At 42.9% G+C, this 19,851-nt stretch overlaps 1 protein-coding gene across 2 annotated transcripts in view; it reads left to right on the top strand.

Annotated features, from left to right (window-relative positions):
* The window catches only part of LOC124721950 (coiled-coil domain-containing protein 77-like), a 208,565-nt gene that overhangs the window by 149,932 nt on the left and 38,782 nt on the right, over positions 1–19,851 (top strand). For both annotated transcript variants that reach the window (XM_047247113.1, XM_047247114.1), the window contains exon 6: positions 7,576–7,819. In XM_047247113.1, the coding sequence (XP_047103069.1) occupies positions 7,576–7,819 (244 nt within the window). The remainder of the gene's footprint in view (positions 1–7,575; positions 7,820–19,851) is intronic.

Raw genomic sequence — 19,851 nt, 5'->3', positions numbered from 1 at the left:
CACTGCCGTGGCTTCAGGCCCATGGATGCCTGCCCAGATGGGATTTAAACAAGGCAGACTGGGAAACTTTCACCTCTGCTGTCGAATGTCCCCCACATGGTAACTTTGATGTGATGGTTGAGCAGATGACTACAACAATTGTTTCTGTGGCAGAAAACACGATTCCTCACTATTTAGGGTGCCCCGGTGAAAGGCAGTCCCTTGGTGGTCGCCGGAAGTCGCTGAAGCAATTAAGGAGCTTCAGTAAGCTCTACACTGGTATAAATGGCACCCTTCCCTAGACCACCTCATAGCCTTTAAACAGCTCTACGCCCACGTTCACCATCTTATCAGACGACAGAAGTGTTGGGAGATATACGTCTCGACCATTGGATGTCATATATCACCTTCCCAAGTCTGGGAAAAGATCAAACATGTTTTCGGGTACCAGATACCAACAGGTGTTCTCAGTATTAACATAAGTGGCGTGTTATCTACTGATGCAAATGCAATTGCTGAGCACTTTGCTGAGCACTATGCTTGAGACTCTGCATCGGAGAATTACCCCCTGCCTGTCACACTCTCAAATGGCGGCTGGAAGGGAAAATCCACTCGTTCACTACACGCCACAGTGAATCCTATAACGCCCCATTTACAGAGTGGGAGCTCCTCAGTGGCCTTGCACATTGCCCTGAACAGCTCCTGGGCCAGATCGGATCCACAGTCATATGATTAAACATCTCTCATCTGACTACAAGCAACATCTCCTCATCATCTTCAAGCGGATCTGCTGCTATGGCATCTTTCCATTGCAATGGCGGGAGAGCACCATCATTCCGGTGCTCAAACCCGGTAAGAACCCGCTTTTGATGGATAGCTATTGGCCCATCAGCCTCACCAACGTTCTTTGTAAGCTGCTGGAACGTATGGTGTTTTGGCGGTTGGGTTGGCTCCTGGAGTCACGTGGCCTACTGGCTCCATGCCAGGGCGGCTTCCGACAGGGTCGCTCTACCACCGATAATCTTGTGTCCCTAGAGTCTGCCATCTGAACAGCCTTTTCCATACTCCAACACCTGGTTGCCGTCTCTTTTGTTTTACGAAAAGCGTATGACATCATATCCTTGCCACATTATATGAGTGGTGTCTCTAAGGCCCGCTTCCAATTTTTATCCAAAATTTCGTATTGCTTCGTACTTTCCATGTTCAAGTTGGTGCCTCCCATAGTTCCCCCCGTATCCAGGAGAATGGGGTCCAACAGGGCTCTGTATTGAGTGTCTCTCTATTTTTAGTGGCAGCAGCTGTAGGGCCGTCTGTCTCACCTTCTCTGTATGCAGACGACTTCTGCATTTAATACTGCTCCAACAGTACTGGTGTTGCTGAGCGACACTGACAGGGAGCCATCCACAAGACACAGTCATTGGCGCTAGCCCACGGTTTCCAGTTTTCGGCCTCAAAGTCGTGTGTTATGCACTTGTTGGCGTCGTACTGTTCATCCAGAACCAGAACTTTACCTTAATGATGATCCACCCACTGTAGTGGAGACATATCAGTTCTTAGGACTAATTTTTGACACCCGATTGACTTGGCTTCCTCACCTTCATCAACTTAAGTGAAAGTGCTGGCAGTACCTCAATACTCTCCGCTGCCTGAGCAACACCAACTGGGGTGCAGATTGCTCTACACTGCTGCAGCTCTACAGAGCCCTTGTTCAATCCTGCCTTGACTACGGGAGTCTGGTTTGTGGTTCAGCAGCACCCTCAGTGTTGAGTTTACTCGACCCAGTGCACCACTGTGGGATTTGACTAGCGATGGGAGCTTTTAGGACGAGTCTGGTGACCAGCATCCTGGCGGAGGCTGGAGTGCCCCTTTTCCCACCCACAGCAGTTCACCTCTTGCATCAGCGGCCCAGGTCAGGGCTTACAATTGCCGTGCATGTCAGATCCCTTCTATCCGAACTGGAGTCCTTGCCTTTTCACCTATACTCAAGGTTCATTCGCGTACACCTCCATGGTGCACACTTAGGCCACGGCTTCACCTGGACCTTTCACATGGCCCAAAGGCCTCAGTTCACCCCACGGCTCTCTGCTGTCACTTCCTCTCGATTCTTGACATGTACCGAGGCCACGAAATGGTTTACACCAATGGCTCGATGGCTGATGGTCACGTCGGCTTCATGTATGTTTATGGAGTACATACTGAACAGCATTCTTTGTCCCATTGCTGCAGTGTTTTTACTGCCAAGCTGGTGGCTATACCTTGTGCTCTTGAGCGCATCCGTTCATGCTCTGGGGGGTCATTTCTTCTGTGTTCTGACTCCTTGAGCAGTCTACAAGCTGTCGACGAGTGCTACCCTTGTCATCCTTTCGTAGCGACCATCCAGGAGCCCATCTATGCCCTGGAACAGTCCAGTTGTGCATTTGTGTTTGTGTGGACCCCAGGACACATCGGAATCCCAGGCAATGAACTTGCTGACACGCTGGCCAACCAGGCTATATGGAAACTGCGTATGGAGGTCAGCATTCCAATAACTGACCTGTGTTTGTTTTTACGCCAGGTTTTTCGGATTTGGGAGATGGAATGGCATATTTTCAGTATGCACAACAAACTGCGTGCCATTAAGGAGACTATGAATGTGTGGCAGTCCTCCATGCAGACCTTTCGCAGGGACTCTGTGGTTCTCTGCTGGCTTTGCATTGGCCATGCTTGGGTGACACACAGCTACCTCCTGCGCCGTGATGACCCACCTCAGTGTCGGTGCGGTGTCTGGCTGACAGTGGCCCATATCTTGGTGAGCTGCCCTTCTTTGGCTGCCCTGTGACGGACTCTGCAGGTACCGGACTCGTTGCCATTAATTTTAGCTGACAACGCTTCATTGGCTAATTTAGTTTTACGTTTTATATGTGACAGTGGATTTTATCATTCTATATAAGTTTTGGCACATGTTCTTTGTCCGTTTGTGTTCTCCACTCTAATGCTTTTAGGGCAGATGTTTTAATGTGTCACAGAGTGGCTGGCTTTTCCTTTTTATTCTCATTGTCGGCCAGCCACGGTCATCTGCTCTCTTGTTTTTACCCCGTCTACCTGTTTCTTGCTTCTGTGGTGTTCTTTTCCTGTTTTGTCCATGGTGGTGTTGTTTGCCCTTCTGTCGTTCTTCTGGTTCTTCCTTTCTCCTGTTGTTGTACTGTACATCTCCTTTCTTTTCTCCTTTCCTTTGTGTAATTATTTTACCGGGAACATGGGATTGATGACCTTGCAGTTTGGTCCCTTCCCCTCCCCCTTTTAAACCAACCAACCAAATATTCACTCATCCCTGTTCTTCTTCACTTCTTCAATGAAAGTTTGAATAAAGGAGTGTTTCCATCTGAATTAAAATATACAGCAGTAAAGCCATTGTACAAAAAAAGGTAGTACTTACTACATCGAAAACTGTTGACCCATCAGCTTAATTCTGGTCATAAGCAAAGTATTAGAAAAGCTTACTGCAATAAGATTAGAAAACTTTCTTGTCACAGATAGTATTACGAGAAACTCAGTATGGTTTTAGGAAAGGCTACTCAATAACATCTGCCATATTGATTTAGTAAATACAATATTTATGAAGTTACATGAATAAAAAAGGGTGGCATGTTTGTTCCTAGATCTATCATGTGCATCTACAATAGTATTTCACAAACTGCTACTTGATAAACTGAAAACATATCGTGTCAGCGGAACAGTTAAAAATATTTTACAGTCACACCTTCAAGACAGATGTCACACAGGTCACACACAAAGTGGTCAACATTATTAAGGTACAGCTCCTGTCCAGCCATACTAAAGTGTGGTTTGCCCCAAGGGCCAGTTCTGGGGCATTTGTCATTCACATTATATATCAATGATACGCCCACAGAACACAACAGCAAGGTACTTTTAACTATGTGGACAGGAGTTGTTAACTGGGGAACCATTGCGAATGATCTAGTCCAAATTTTGCTCATTGCTCTGGTGTCTAACTCGGATTGAAAAATTACTTTCAAAACAATCACTTAATCTTAAAACATCAGTAAAACAAGTCTAATGAAGTTTCAAATACACCTCAAACCAGATGGAGTGCAATGGAGTGTTATGTCTGATGATGATACAAAAATAAAATTGGATGATAAAACTACTTTCCTTGGTGTAATGCTAGACTGTCTTCTCTCCTGGGAGCATCACATTGACTTATTATGCCAAAAATTAAGAAAATCAATTTATGCAATGAGGGCAATGCCACAAGTTCCCATATATGAGCGAATGAGCATTATATACTATGTTTTAATGTGTACATGCCTCACATGTGGGCTTGAAGTAGGGGAGTGTGCTGATGCAAAGCATGTAAATAGCATATCCATCCTTCAAAAAAAGGCAGTGAAGATCATTTGTAAGCTTAGTTATAATGAGTCTTGCAAAGGAATATTCAAAAGTAAGAATCAACTAACACTGCCATCAATATATGTTTATAAAAAAGTTCAACTAATTTTAAAATACAAGCACTATAATAGTCTGAATAGTGATGTGCACATTTAAAACACTTGGAGAGACTATGATTATAATGTGGAAAGACGTAACGCAGAAAGTGCAGACGACAGCCCGTATTGCATGGAGATCAAATTTTATAACCAACTTACAAAAATTTATGAAGCTCAAGTGGAAAGTGATTTGAAATGGTCTGGAAGGAGTTTCTTATCAATAAATGTTTTTACTGTATTGAGGAATTCCTTTCAGAGGGGGACAATACTTTCATTTGTACAAATAGTATTTATATATACCAGTAATCAAGCAATATAACTTTTTTATCTTTATTGTCTGTAATTATTTGCACAAAGTTATGAGAGGAAGTGTAAAATATGTACACAATCCAAAACAAATCCTTGTGTTTGTCTATGGAGAATGGATGGATGAATGAATGAATGAATGAATGAATGAATGGAGTATGCTCAGAGAACTGCAGGCCATAAAGATTGTGGTTCATGCTTGGTCAGAAGACAATGAAAAGAAAGGCACTATTACCCAAAACATAGCTTCACCAAAATTGCAAATAAATAAACATGTAATTAAAAAACATTTAGTGCTGCTCACAGCCATTTAAATCACAATTTGCTCTCCAAACCTTATTATCCCATACAATTTACACTGACGCCTGTGACATCACCTGACTTAGTTTCAATATGTTACATTACCTTTGTTTTACTTTTCTTATCCATCTTTGCAACCACATTTCAAGAGACTTTCCATTCTATTCCACTGATCCTTCATGTCCTTCGCCATTTCTGACAGAATTAAAAGGTCATCAGCAAACGTCAAAGTTTTTATTTCTTCTCTGTTAACTTCAATTCCCTTTCCAAATTTCTGTACAAGTTTCAGATAACCCATTTATTCCTGTATTTTATCCCTACTGTCAGATTTTCAAAAAGTGTAGTCCAGCCAACAATGTCAAAAGGTTTCTCTAAATCTACAAATGCTATAAACATATGTTAGCCTTTCTTTGGAACCCAAACATCTTCACTGACATTGGGTTCTACGTCTTTCCACTCTTCTGTAAGTAATACATGTTGTTATTTGGTAACCATTGCTTATTAAACTGATGGTGCCATAATATCCACATCTGTCAACACCTGTCTTGGAGTCTGAGGGTATTTTGCACATCTCATATCTCTTGTGTACCAGGTGGAATGGTTTTGTCATGACTGGCTCTCTCAAGGATCTCAAAAATGCTGATGGAATGTCATCTGCTCCAGGTGCCTTGTTTAGAATTAGTTGTTTCAGCCCACTTTCAAATTCTTGTGGCGTTGTAATATTTCCCCTCTAAACTTCATCTACTGTTTCTTCTCTTTCCGTAACATTGTCTTAAAGTTCGTTTCCTTTGTACAGCCCTATATATTCCTGCTACTTTTCCTTTCCTTCTTTGCTTGATACTGACTTCCTATATGAACTCTTGCTATTAATACAGGTGCCTCTTTTTTTTCCAAAGTTCTTTTAATTTCTCTGTAGCTGGCATCTACAGCTTTGCATTTCTCCTCTAGCCAGTCCTGCTTTGATATTTTGCACTTTCTTTCAATCTCATTTTTTAGATGTTTGTATTTTCTTTGCCAGCTTCATTTTCTGAATTTTTATGTTTTCTCCTTTCATTAATTACATTCAATATCTTGTGTGTTATCCAAGGATTTATAATTGACCTTTGCCTGTTCACCTATTTATTCTCGACTGCCTTCAGCATTTCATCACTGAAGCTACCTATTAACCTTTTATTGTATTCCTTTCACCTGATTCAGTCAGTTCTTGCCTAATGCTCCCTTTGAAACTATCAACAAGCTCTGTTTCATTGAACTTATCTAGGTTCCATCTCCTTTAATTCGTGTTTCTGCAATTTCTTCAGTTTTAATGTGCAGTTCATAACCAATAAATTGTGATTAGTGTTAACATCTGTCCCAGGAAATGTTTTGTAATTTAAAACCTGGTTTTTAAAAATCTCCTTCTTACCTCTATATAATCTATCTGAGACCTTTTCGTGTCTCCAGATCTCTTCACGTATACAACCTTATTTCGTAATTTTTAATTCTGTGCAGCAATCTACAATACAGCAGCTTCCACTTTTGTTCCTTCTAGTCCATGTTCTAGTATTAGTCCTATTTGTCCTTCTCTTCTTTTCTCTACTATTGAATTCCAGTACTCGATGCCGTCATCATCAAACCATACAGTAGAGCTGCATGTCCTCTGGAAATATAAATGTTTCCCCTTGATTTCAGCCATTGGCAGTGCCAACATAGTAAGGCCATACAATTTAACATAACAAGGCCAAATCGGTTAATTATCCAGACTGCTACCTTTCTTTTGGAGCCATATCTCAATCAGGCTTCTCTACAGATACAGATAGCCCTCTAATGTGCTGCATTGTAAGTGACACACGCGAGAATGATACAGTGCTGAAACTTTGTGGAACTTGCCAAGAACTGTGTAGAAAGTGACTGTGAGTGAAATGCCAGCACTTTATTGCAGTACTGATTCTGACTGGAAAAATACTTCATACGTTTTACACAAATAAAAAAGTCAATGTTTCTTATTTGATTTGATATTTCTTTTTCTTCTCCTCTCCTCTCCTCTCCTCTCCTGCCTCCTGTCCCCTTTGGAATGTGGGTGTATTCCTCCAAATACTGGTGTTTGTGCTGCATCCTATATTACAATTCAAACATTAAATGTGAAATTAGGTTAGAAAAAGAATGGTGATTTAAAGATACATGTTGCTGTATTATAGTTCTGGTTGCTAATGGTCTCACCCTTCTCACTAAGTCTATCCTCATCACACTAATGTTTATAATAAAAGGTAGAAGAAAGATAATCCTTCATTTGTATAAAAATTCATTTGCTCAAATTATGAACTGTAACATATCTGTAAATGTGACATATTCCTCAAAATTACTGAAACCTTTATTAAAATATCAAGGAAACTGTCTAAATATGATAACTTTTGAAAGTTATATTCACACACTTAAATTCCCCAGTTCCAAACTAATTGTGTGAGCCTTATTGACAAACCTGCACTTACTATTTCCTGTTTTCTTTATAACTTTTTTGTTGCAGGTAAAGTAGGAAAGAAAGCTACAAAAATAATGAATGCAAAAGAAAGATGTGCAGTCAAAGGAGGAGAAAGCATGAGCACAGTTTCAAAGGAAAGTCTGAAACATCTCACAGAATTATACAAAGAAACATGCAAGCGATATGAAGATTATATACGTAACTTGATGGAGTTCTGTGAAGAGGCTGAAATTGAAGAAATAAATCGACAAAAAACCATTGAAAACTTGAAAACATTATTGGAAGCACGGTAATTCACTTTTTTATGGTATGTTGTTGGTAGAGACCTGGAAATGTAGTATCTATTTTTGGCAAAATTTGGATATAATATTTTCTTTTTAAATGATTACACATAAAAATGAAACTGGCTATTTTATAAAGGAGGAGGAAAAAAAGATGGTGGCTGGGGAGGTTTTTTGATTGGACTGTTTGCTTCTGCAAAAATTTCAACATTTATGTTCTTCTTTTGGCTGTGTTTAATTTTCAGCAAATGATTGTTTCTGTTGAGAAGCAGCAGCATTTTTCTACCTGTGAACTCAGTGCATCTCCAATGTGAGGTGTTTCTAGACATTATTTTTCTGTATACTGCCCAATTTGTTAGTTACAACATCAGCAGAATATTAATTTTGGCTCTTTGTGGGCATTCATAGCAGTGCTACATTTAGAATGGACAAAGTACTTAGTGTAGAAGTAGAACCAAAAATAACTCTATTTGCATGTTAGGGGAAGAATTTCAGTGCAGTGAAAATACATTGACAGATTTTGTTTTCTGGTTACTGTAGTGCAGAGTGTAGGCACTACAGACTAGCAGTCTGCCATGTGCACAAAAAATTAGAATTTTGACTGCCAGAGGGGAGAGCAGCGGTGTGTGGAAAGAAGCCCTGCCTCACTCTCGAGCCCATGTTCTGTGTTCCTGTGAAAGCAGAACTGACTCATTAAGGCTTTCGTGGCCACTTGTTGACAAACTGCCTATTGGCTTCTGTCTCGGGTTCTTCGGCTGACGTTCATGTAATGATTTTACTGATGTTTCACCAGCACGAGTGGATGGCATTGTCAAAGCTTCAGCCTCCATTGCTGGTGGTGAACTGGTGCCAAGCTCGCAGCTGCAGACTATATGTACCTGGCACGCCAACGTCCGAAATAAAATTTGCCAATGTGGGAGTTCTGGCTGTAGAGAACCACTATCACACGCGCTTGTTCAGAGAAGCTGTAGAAATACAAAAACACATGAACAGTTTCAATAAGAAAGAGGAAAGCCTTAAGTTAAATGGATCCTGGCTTCCCGTACTGCAGTGAATGACCGTCACAGGTAGCAAGAGGAGAACTGCGCCTGAAATGACCGAGGAGAAGCCCTCGGACGTTGGCACGCCAGGTAAATTTAGTCTGCGGCCGTGAGCTCAGCTCCAGTTCACCACCGGCGGTGGAGGGTGAAGTTTTGACAATGCCAGCCACTCGTGCTGGCGAAATGTCAGTCAAATCATTACATAAACGTCGGCCGAAGAACCGAAGACAGAAGCCAATAGGCAGTTTGTCAGAACTGACTCATAGTCACAGTATTAGCCAATCCCTTCTGGTGTTCTGAGGGTCATAATCAAAATTCATGGTGGACCAAGATTAGTCTTCTCACTCATTTCAAAATAAGAAAAGAAAATGACGAACAACACCCAACTCAAAGCATTTGGTAAGGGCTACGGGGCAATAGTCAAATAACCCACCCTAAAGAAATAGCAAACTTTGTTAATGTTTGCTTCAACAACATTGTTAAGAAATTACAACACAAATTTCCAGGCACATATGTCTTACCCACCCAGGATGAACCACCAAATTCTTTGGTACTCTGGAGCCCCAGCCTTTACAGCACCTCATGCCTTTCCATGTTACATGTCTGTCTTCCTGCTATTCTTTTTCCTCTCCTTTGGGAGACATGTTTTGTGTATTTTCGGGAATGCATTCTGAAGGTTTGGTTGCCTGGCATCGCAACAGTCCTTTGCCTGTTTTTTCCTTCTTTCTTCATGCTCCATCTCTTTTCCTTCTTCTGCTTCAGCAGTTGAGGTCTTTGTTTCTTCTTCCTCCCTGTGAACTCCTGAAGGCTAGCTCATGGCATTTGACACATAACAGGTGACTGGGTAATGTATACTTTCTTCTCCAGGTTGACAGATAGGGTTAGGGTTCACCCTTACCCCCAGCACAGACTGGAGCCAGGGAGGGGTGATTGCCTGAGCTTTTATCTTCCCAATTGCCATGTGGTCCCTCTGTCTGGAGCTCAAGGTGTAACATGAGGTGTGAACAACCAGCTAAGGTGGGTTAGCCCCCAATCTGAGGGGGGTCCCAATCGGAAGGAATGTGCCATCGGAGAGAGTGTCAAACATGTTGTTTTTTTTTTTTTTTTTTTTTAACAATGATCCAATTGTCTAATAAACGTAAATGGATTGAGACTAATGATTAAATGATTCTCCCAGCTGCATCTCAGTTCCTCATGGTGTCACACATTGGAGAAGGCCAGTCTTTTGCTACAGTGAATCTGTTTATTATTCAGAAATGTGTTGATGCAATTACAGGCCCTGTGAAGTCCTGCTCTCGCTTACGTAATGGGACTTTGCTTCTGGAGACCAATTCTGGTACCACGCACTGTGGATTTTGAACCCGTGCCAGATGGCATGGACGTCGAAGACCCCTAGAGGTCTCTGCACCATCGCGCAGTAAGGCGTGACGGCGCATGCCTCCTGGACCATGTTTAATGTGAAGGCACCACAGTGGAACATGTAGTCCCAGTGGCCAATAGCAGCATCCCCGATCATGTGTTTAAGCGCCTGCCTCTCGCTCAGCCAGTGCTTGCGACTATTGACATCTCGCCTCAGACAGCGTATTTACGTTACTTTGTTCTGTGTACGAGTGGATGTGGTTGATTCATGAGGTCTTCTTGTGACTCCGTTGTTTCTTGCTTGTTGTGGTTCATAAGGTCTCGCTCGGTTGTCCTTTGTTGTTTGTGTCTGTCCTCTCCTGTTTGTGTTGTTGTTCGCGGCAACCCCGCAGCTGTTCCGGTCGCAGTTACAACACCAATTGTGATTTTCAAGCCCAGCAACTACTTCCAGCTTCACTCCTCCATGGATATCCTGTTCATGTTGAGACCCATTGTATGCTGAATTCTTCGTGTGTTGTTAATTACTTGATGGTCTGACCAAAAGGGAAATCCAACATTATCTCTCTGATAATGACATCACTGTGGTCTATCGGGTAATGAAAAAGGTTGATGAAAACTTGGTACCTACACCCTATCTTTTTCTCATCTTTGATCGAGTTGTGCTTCCATCGAAGATTAAGGCAGGCTATGATGCCATCATGGTCCGACTATACGTTCCAAACCCGATGCATTGCTGCCAGTGTCAACATTATAACCCCACTCACGAGTCCTGTCAAAACACGGCCACTTGTATTACTTGTGGTAGAGATATTCATGAGAGTGATTGCCCACCTACGTCTCTACAATGTATCATTTGTAGTGGCGACCATGCTGCCTTATTTCGTGAGTATTCTTTGTATCTCGATGAGCAGGTTGTTCAGGAGATCTGAGTGAAGGAAAAAGTACCGTACCCTGTCGTCTGCAAGTTGTTACCTAGTTGAAACCCCTGAATTATATCATCTGGCACTTATAGTACTATTCTGCCTATGCCTTGCTCCACAGAGTACATGGCCGTGCAGAGTTGTGATCTCCAATTCTGTATTGCAGCTGTGAAATCACCCTGTATCATAGTAGCATCCCCATCTCCTTCTCCTATTGCTGCACATCAAGGCACGAAATCTTTGCCCCCTGCGGTGGCGAAATCACCTGCTACACAACTGGGAGGCCAGAAAGGACAAAGGGAACACTCCCGTGATGAATTCTTACATCTCTTTAGCCAACAAATGTCTGGGGCTTTGTCAGCCAACCATAAAAGCTCTAAGAAATTGAACAAAGGCAAACAGTCTTCTCCTTCCCTGAGTTGGAGATCCCCTTCAAGAATGCTGCCGTGTGATACCCTCATCTGGCCAACCTCCATTTCACTGGTGCACTGCCTAGCATTTTTCTACCCTGGAGTCTCCAGGCTGATCTAGGGAGAATGCTGACACCTCTGTAGATTTCATGGAACAGGATCCTCTGCAACCTGTAGCAGGGAGTCTTCGAAGGCTGGCACTTGGCAGCTGCCTAGGTGACTGCCTTGTTTATTCCCTCCTCCCCATTCCCCATTATGACTCTTCTCCAATGGAGCATTTGCGGCATTACATCCAACAAGGTGAAATCATGGCTGCTCTGGAATTGCAGCGTCTGATTGTTTTCTGCTTCCAAGAAATGAAATATCATCCTTGTGATCTCTTTGACGTCTTGTGTTTCCTTCTAGTCTGCTTTGATCTTCTCCCTGAGGATGGTGTTCCATCTCACAGGGGAGTCATGCTGCTGATCAGGGATGATGTCTATAGCCAAATCATCTCATTGAACACCCAGCTGCAAGCTGCTGCAGTCCACATTTTCCTTTCTCGTTACACCTTTATTTATTTATTTATTTATTTACATGTCAAGTTCCATAGGACCAAATTGAAGAGCAAATCTCCAAGGTCATGGAATGTGTCAGTACATGAAATTACAATTTAAAAGTAATAACAGATAAAAATAAAATGTTCATGAACCCAAAATAAGTCAAGCCACAAGTTTAAGTAAAAGCAATCAACAATACATCATAAGAATCATTTTAATTTTTCAAAGAACTCCTCGACAGAAGAGAAGGATTGACCCATGAGGAAAATCTTCAGTTTCTTTAAGATTTTTGAATTATTGTGGTAGCTTATTGAAAATGGATGCGGCAGTATACTGCACACCTTTCTTCACGAGAGTTACGGAAGTCCGATCCAAATGCAGGTTTGATTTCTGCCGGGTATTAACTGAGTGAAAGCTGCTTATCCTTGGGAATAAGCTGATATTGTTAACGAGAAATGACAGTAGTACCCATTTCTGATCCAAAAATATCCTTTTAGAATGGGAAGAGTTACCCTAAAATATAATACCATATGACATAAGCGAATGAAAATAACCAAATTAGACTAATTTTCGTGTCAAACGATCACTTACTTCAGATACTGTTCAAATAGTAGAAATGGCAGCATTATGTCTTTGAATGAACGTGGGATTTCTATGACAGTTTACTATCCATATGAACACCTAGAAATCTGAACTGTTCAGTTTCACTAATCATATGCTCATTCTGTGAAATTAAAATGTCAGGCTTTGTTGTATTTTGTGATCAACATAATCAAACACCTTAGTTAAATAAAAAAATATGCCTAGTGTTCGAAACCTTTTCTTTAACCCATCCAGTACGTAGCAGAGAAAAGAGAATATAGCATTTTCAGTTGTTAAACAACTTCTAAAGCCAAACTGTACATTTGATAGCAAATTGTGTTATATAAAATCATCAATTATCCTTACATGCACAGCCTTTTCAATAACATTAGCAAACACTGATGGCATAGAAATAGGTCTAAAATTGTCTACATTATCCATTTCTCTCTTTTTATAAAGGCTTTACTACTGAGTGCTTTAATCATTCAGAAGACTGACTATTCCTAAATGAAAAATTACAAATATGGCTAAGTAAAGGGCTAACATGTGCAGCACAGTACTTTAATATTCTGCTAGGCACTACATCATATCCATGAAAGTCTTTAGTCTTCAGTGATTTAATTATTGACTCAATCTCTTCCTTGTCTGTATCACAGAGGAGTCTTTCAGACACCAATCTGGGAAAATGCATTTGCCAAGAGAGTTATAACATTTCCCGTAGAAACTAAATTTTTATTTAATTCGCCAGCAATTCTCAGAAAATGATGGTTAAATACTGTACATATATCTGATTTATCAGTAACAGAAATATTTTTACTACAAACTGACTTTATATTGCCGACTTTGTGCTGCTGACCAGACACTTCCTTCACAACTGACCATATGGTTTTAATTTTATCCTGTGTATTAGCTATTATATTTGCATACCACATACTCTTTGCCTTCCTAATAATTTTTTTTAGCACCTTACAGTACTGTCTGTAATGGGCTACTGTAGCTGATTGTAACTACTTGTAACATTTTGATATAATTCCCGCTTTGTTCTACATAATATCCTTATCGCATTAGTCAGCCACCCAGGCTGCCTTTTACTGCTAATACCCTGTTTAGAACATTCTAATCGAAAGCAACTCTCAGAAAGCATGAGAAATGTGTTAAGGAAAGCATTATATTTGTCATCTATGTCGTAGGCTTTATAAACATCCTGTCAGTCTTGTTCCTTGACAAGGTTTAAAAAACTCTCTATTACCATTGGATTAGTTTTTGTACATACTTTGTAATTATATGTGACATTTGCTTGAGTAGAAAAGCCTTTTAGTGTTAAAATTTGTGCATCATAATCTGGGAGGCCGACACCCTTTTACTAACAGAATGCCCATCTAGTAATGAAGAATGAGTAAAAATATTGTCAATGGCTGTGCTACTGTTCCTCTGCACCCTACTTTGAAAAAGCACAGTCTGCATCAGCTCAAATGAATTTAGGAGATCTACCAACACCCTTTTTCTTGCACAATCATATACAAAATTAATATTGAAGTCACCATGTATAACTAATTTCTGGTACCTCCTATAAAGTGAACCAAGAACACTCTCTGGCTTGACCAGAAATGCTCTGAAGTCAGAGCTAGGGAATCTATTAACAACAATTAGAAGTTTAGTTTCACTAAATTCAACTGCCCCTGCACAACATTCAAATATATGTTCAGTGCAGCATCATGATACATCTATGGAGTGAAATGGAATATTGTTGTTTTAGGTACATGGCCACTCCCTCACTCTGCAAGGAACTCCTTGAAAAACAGCCAGCAAAGGAAGCCTCTGAATTGTCAAATTATTAAAGTGGAGCTCCGATATATCAATGTTTTCACAGTCAACATCTATAAGCAGTTAACTGACATTCGCTGTATTGTGACTCGCCGATCTTTCAAAGTGCCGCCTCACAGTTACGTGCATCCTCTACATGCGGCGCTGTCTGCCAGCCATGTAGCAGCCGCGCCACCTAAGTGACCAGCCAGCCAGCGGCCGCTAGACTTGGACTCAGTGCTGATTTGACTGTTACCGTGTACACATGTCTTACTTTGTCTACTTGCTCTGTGACTTACATGTATTGTGTCATCTTTGAAATATATGTGTTCAACTTGACGTTATAACAATTCGCGATGAGGTAGTGGATTTTTTCTTTTCGTCATTGACCCGCAGGTTTCCATGGCTACTTTAGAGCAACTTTTGCAAGGTCTCATAGAACAGCAAACGCTTCTCACGAATGTGATTTGTGGTTTCGTCACGGCATCAAATGCGGGGCGTCTCTCGTCGTTGTATCCACCTCGTTTTCCTTCTTACGACGAGACAGCGGAAGACTGGTCCGATTACGAAAAACATCTTCGACAGCACTTCTTGGCATTTCATGTCGCGGACGAACAAACATGTAAGTCTCTGTTCCTTTCATGGATTTCACCTCAAATGTATCGGTTGTTGTCGCAATTGGCTCCTTTGAAAGATCCTGCATCTTTGTCCTTTGCTGAAATGTGCTCACTTCTGTCCATCTATTTTCAAAAGCAAACACATGTGGTAGCCTCTTGTGTTACCTTTTATCGTTGTCAAAAACAACCGAATCAATCCTATCGTGCTTGGGCTCCTGAACTTCACGGCCTCAGTAGAAAGTGTCAATTTGTTACTGAATTTCATAAAGAATCCTATGCTGATTCCATGGTACGGGATGCTATTATCCGGCAATGTGCCCTTCAGTTGGCAAATCCGACTCTAGATGAAGTCCTATCCATGGCACAGTCTTTTGAAATTTCTCGCGCCGCTGGAGCGCAAATAGAGGTGTGGGGTGATGTCGGGGAAATACAACCTCTGTGCGCTGTTAACGACACGTGCGGCATGTCCCCGCCGGCCGACATGGCCGCAGTACACTCCCAAGCACAGCCTCAGCCTAACCGTAAACAAACCTCTAAGAAACTGCAGCAAAACCCCCGGCAACTTCCTTCATGTCCGTGGTGTTTTACGAAACATTCACGGGAGGATTGTCGCCAACGTTGGGCCGTGTGTCACAACTGCAAAAAGAAGGGTCATGTGTCATCCGTTTGCAAATTCGACTGCATACATGATGTTCATGAACATGATGCTGATTCTGATTCTGTGTTGTCTGTCAATTGTACCTCTTCCCTTTCATGGAAGTAATTCCTCACTGTCCAAATACTTGGTCGAGATGTTTGCATGCAGGTGGATACTGGTTCTGCTGCCACTATCATCAATTCTCAGACATATCTTCAGTTGGGTTCTCCAATCCTGTCACCTGTCACTAGGCAATTACGGACTTACAATAAACAGAAGATTTCTCTCTTGGGATAATTTGATGCTGAGGTATCTTCAAATCTGTCGTTCGCACTGTTCCCATATTTGTGGTTGACCATAGTAACGCGGAGAATCTTTTTGGTTTTGATGCCTTTCGCGTTTTTGGGTTCTCCATAGATGACTCTGTCAATATCGTCTCTGATGCTAATCCTTATGTTCACTTGGACTCCTTGTCGACGACATTTTAATCCCTTTTTTCTCCTGGGTTAAGCCATGCAAACGACTTTGAAGCTCATATCACGCTCAAACCCACTGCTCGACCTAAGTTTTTTCGGGCTCGGCCCACTCATGTGGCCCTTCGTGATCGGGTCAAACAGGAGCTGGATCATCTCACTGCTTCAGGGGTCTAGTTTGCTGTCACTTCCAGTGAGTGGTCCTCTCCTGTCATTGTCGTTGCTTAGCCCAATGGCGATATTCGTCTCTGTGGCGATTTTAAAGCCACTGTAAATGCTCAATGCCTCATCGACACTTACCCTATGCCCCGACCTGAAGAATTGTTCACTAAATTTGTTGGAGGCCAGTATGTTTCTAAAACTGACCTGTCAGAAGCTTATCATCAACTTCCTCTCGACTCTGCTTCCCAGCAGTTTCTGGTCCTTAACACCGCCTTTTGGCCTCTATCAATACCAATGATTGCCATTCGTGGTTGCCAGCACCCCTGCTCTCTTTCAGCGATTCTTGGAACAATTATCGCTCCCTGTCCCTGGGTGTATCAATTACATGGACGACATTGTTGTCACTGACTCCACCACTGAAGAACATCTTCAGAATCTCCGCTCACTTTTTCATGTCTTACAGACTGCCGGTCTTAAGTGTAATCTTCAGAAATCACAATTTTTTCAGGCATCTATCACATACTTGGGGTTCCAACTCTCTCGGGATGCTATTCGTCCGCTTCAGCAAACTGTCGCTGCGATCGATGCCCTCCCTTGCCCTACATCTGTTAAGGAACTGCAGGCCTTCTTGGGGAAAATAGCATACTATCACAGGTTTTTACCATCTGCGGCTTCGGTGGCTCAGCCATTGCATCGCCTGTTGCATAAAAATGTGCCCTTTCATTGGTCCGCATCGTGCGATGCGGCTTTCCAGAAATTGAAGACTATGCTGAAACAGGCCCCGTGCTTGGCTACTTATCGACCTGGCCAACGTCTCGTTCTTGCCACGGACGCCTCTCAATACGGTGTTGGTGCAGTCCTTGCGCACCGTTTTCCTGACAGTTCTGAACAACCCGTTGCATATGCCTCCAAAACATTCACGGATGCCCAACAAAAATATTCTCAAATTGAAAAAGAAGCCTTGGCCATTATTTATGCTCTTCATAAGTTTGGTGTTTTTCTCTATGGATCCAAATTTGATCTTGTTACGGACCACAAACCACTTGTTTCCTTGTTTCATCCATCAATGTCACTTCCCGGCAAGGCTGCACACCGCCTCCAGCGTTGGGCTCTTTACTTGTCTCGTTTCAATTATGAGATTCATTTCCAGCCGACGGCTCAACATACGAATGCTGATGCACTGTCTCACCTTCCCATGGGTCCTGATCTGGCATTTAATAGGGATGAACTTTTGTGTTTCCACCTGGATGTTGCCGAGCAGCAGGTTGTGGATGGGTTCCCCATCACTGGGTACCGGCTGGCGGCTGCTACGGGTTCTGACCCTACCCGCTCCTGGGTTTTAAGCTGTATTCAGAAGGGTTGGCCAGATCGTCCGTCCGCTAAGACTTCTGATCCGTTGCTGAACTACTACGCTTTGTGTTACTGCCTCACGGCTAGGGATGGTGTTATCCTCCTTTCCACCGAAAATGCTTCGCTACGTCTTGTGGTACCTGTGTCTTTGTGTGCTTCGGCCTTGCGCCTCCTTCACCAAGGGCACTGGGGTGTCTCTCTCACAAAATCTCTTGTGCACCATCATGTGTACTGGCCCGGCATCGACTCTGAAATTGCACACATGGCCGCTGCCTGCGGCCCTTGTGCATCACAGGGCGCCGCCCCGAACTCATCTTCGTCACCGTGGCCTTCCCCTGAGAAGCCCTGTGAGTGTATTCATGCTGACTTCGTGGTACCTCTTTTAGTTACTCGTAATTGACACCTACTCTAACTTTCCTTTCATTGTCCGTTGCACGTCGCCTACCACTGCGGCAACCACAAATGCTCTAGCTCGCATTTTCTCTTTGGAAGGCCTTCCCTCTACTCTTGTTAATGATAATGGTCCACAATTTGCCTCTTCCGAATTCGGATTTTTGTACCCGTTACGGAGTTATGCATGTCACGGCCCCTCAGTTGCATCCACAGTCAAACGTGAGGCAGAACGACTGGTCCGCACATTTAAGGCTCAGATGAGGAAACTCCCAACTTCTTCTGCTGCTGATGATGCGCTTCTCCAATTTCTGGCTTCTTACCATTTCAGCCCCATGGCCGACCACAGCTCGGCTGAGCTCTTACATGTCCCACAGCCCCGCACACTACTTCACCTTCTGCGGCCTTCCACCTCACGGCCGTGGGTGCCTTTGCTTGGCTGGTTCACTGCCGGCGACCTTGTATGGGTACGGGGATATGGCAGGCGACCAAAATGGAGTCCTGGCCGCATCTTATGACACCGTGGCCAATGCCTGTATGAAATCCAGACGGACACGGGTGTTGCAGTGCGTCATTCGGACCAGCTTCAGCCTCGTGTGCCAGCAACACCTGTTCCGGATGCCGCTACACCATCTTCGGCTCTACCTGACGCTCGGGATCTTGGCATCTCTCATTACTCACAAAGCAGCCCTCTCACCATTATCTCGGTGCCAGCGCAAGAACGGATGCCACCAGGAGACGTGTCCATGCAGGAACCAGATGACCATCATCTGTCAGAGCAACTCTACTCTCCTCCTTCTCCTACGGATGCCGATGCATCGCCCATGTCTCCTGTTATAACAACCGCACTTGCCGCAACGGGCAGATTGGTGCACGGGGCCCCAGCAGATTCGTCTCCTACGTCTACTGTCATCTCGACCCGTCATCATTGGGGACACTTCCATCCGTACGGGAAGCCTCCTCCTCGAGACTTTATGGCCAGTCAAACAACACCTATGGACGTTAGCAATCTACAGGCCACCTCCATCAAGACCAGTGCAAAAATTCAGAGGAGGGAAAAGTGTTGTGACTCGCCGATCTTTCAAAGTGCCGTCGCGCAGTTATGCACGTCCTCTACATGCGGCGCTGTCTGCCAGCCATGCAGGAGCTGTGCCACCTAAGCGGCCAGCCAGCCAGCGGCCGCTAGACTTGGACTCAGTGCTGATTTGACTGTTACCGTGTACACATGTCTTACTTTGTCTACTTTATCTGTGATTTACATGTATTGTGTCGTCTCTGAAATATATGTGTTCAACTTGATGTTATAACAGTACTGTTCACCAAATATTTGAGTTCTCTGACCTCCTCGCACCCAAATGTGCATCTAAACTATCTCTTTATAGTTGCACAGACCTTGTGTCAAAAAATTCCTCATGCAATGAAACGACAAACAAGCTACAATAAATCCTGAAATAAAACACTGCAAATTACCCCTCCAAATAATCTCATAATCGAAAAACAGATACAGTTATTTCTTAACCTAGTTTCCCCTTTTCATCCATCTCTAGAGTACACATATCCTGTTTGATCCACCCGTCAATTTTGTACTCGTCCCAAAATAATTCATTAAATGCTTCTTTTGCCCCACTTTCATTTTTTCTCCCTTCTAGACCTCTCACTATCTTAAACTCCTCTAGAGTCCACAAATGAGGCAATAACGATCGTAACGTTCTACCATACCATCACCAATCAGTTACAGTAAAATCACATTTCTCCTTG

The sequence above is a fragment of the Schistocerca piceifrons genome, chromosome X, assembly GCF_021461385.2.
Source record: "Schistocerca piceifrons isolate TAMUIC-IGC-003096 chromosome X, iqSchPice1.1, whole genome shotgun sequence".
NCBI classification, from domain to species: Eukaryota; Metazoa; Arthropoda; class Insecta; order Orthoptera; family Acrididae; genus Schistocerca; species Schistocerca piceifrons.
The sequence above is the reverse complement of the archived record's forward strand: the minus strand, read 5'-3'. Positions and strand labels throughout refer to the sequence as shown.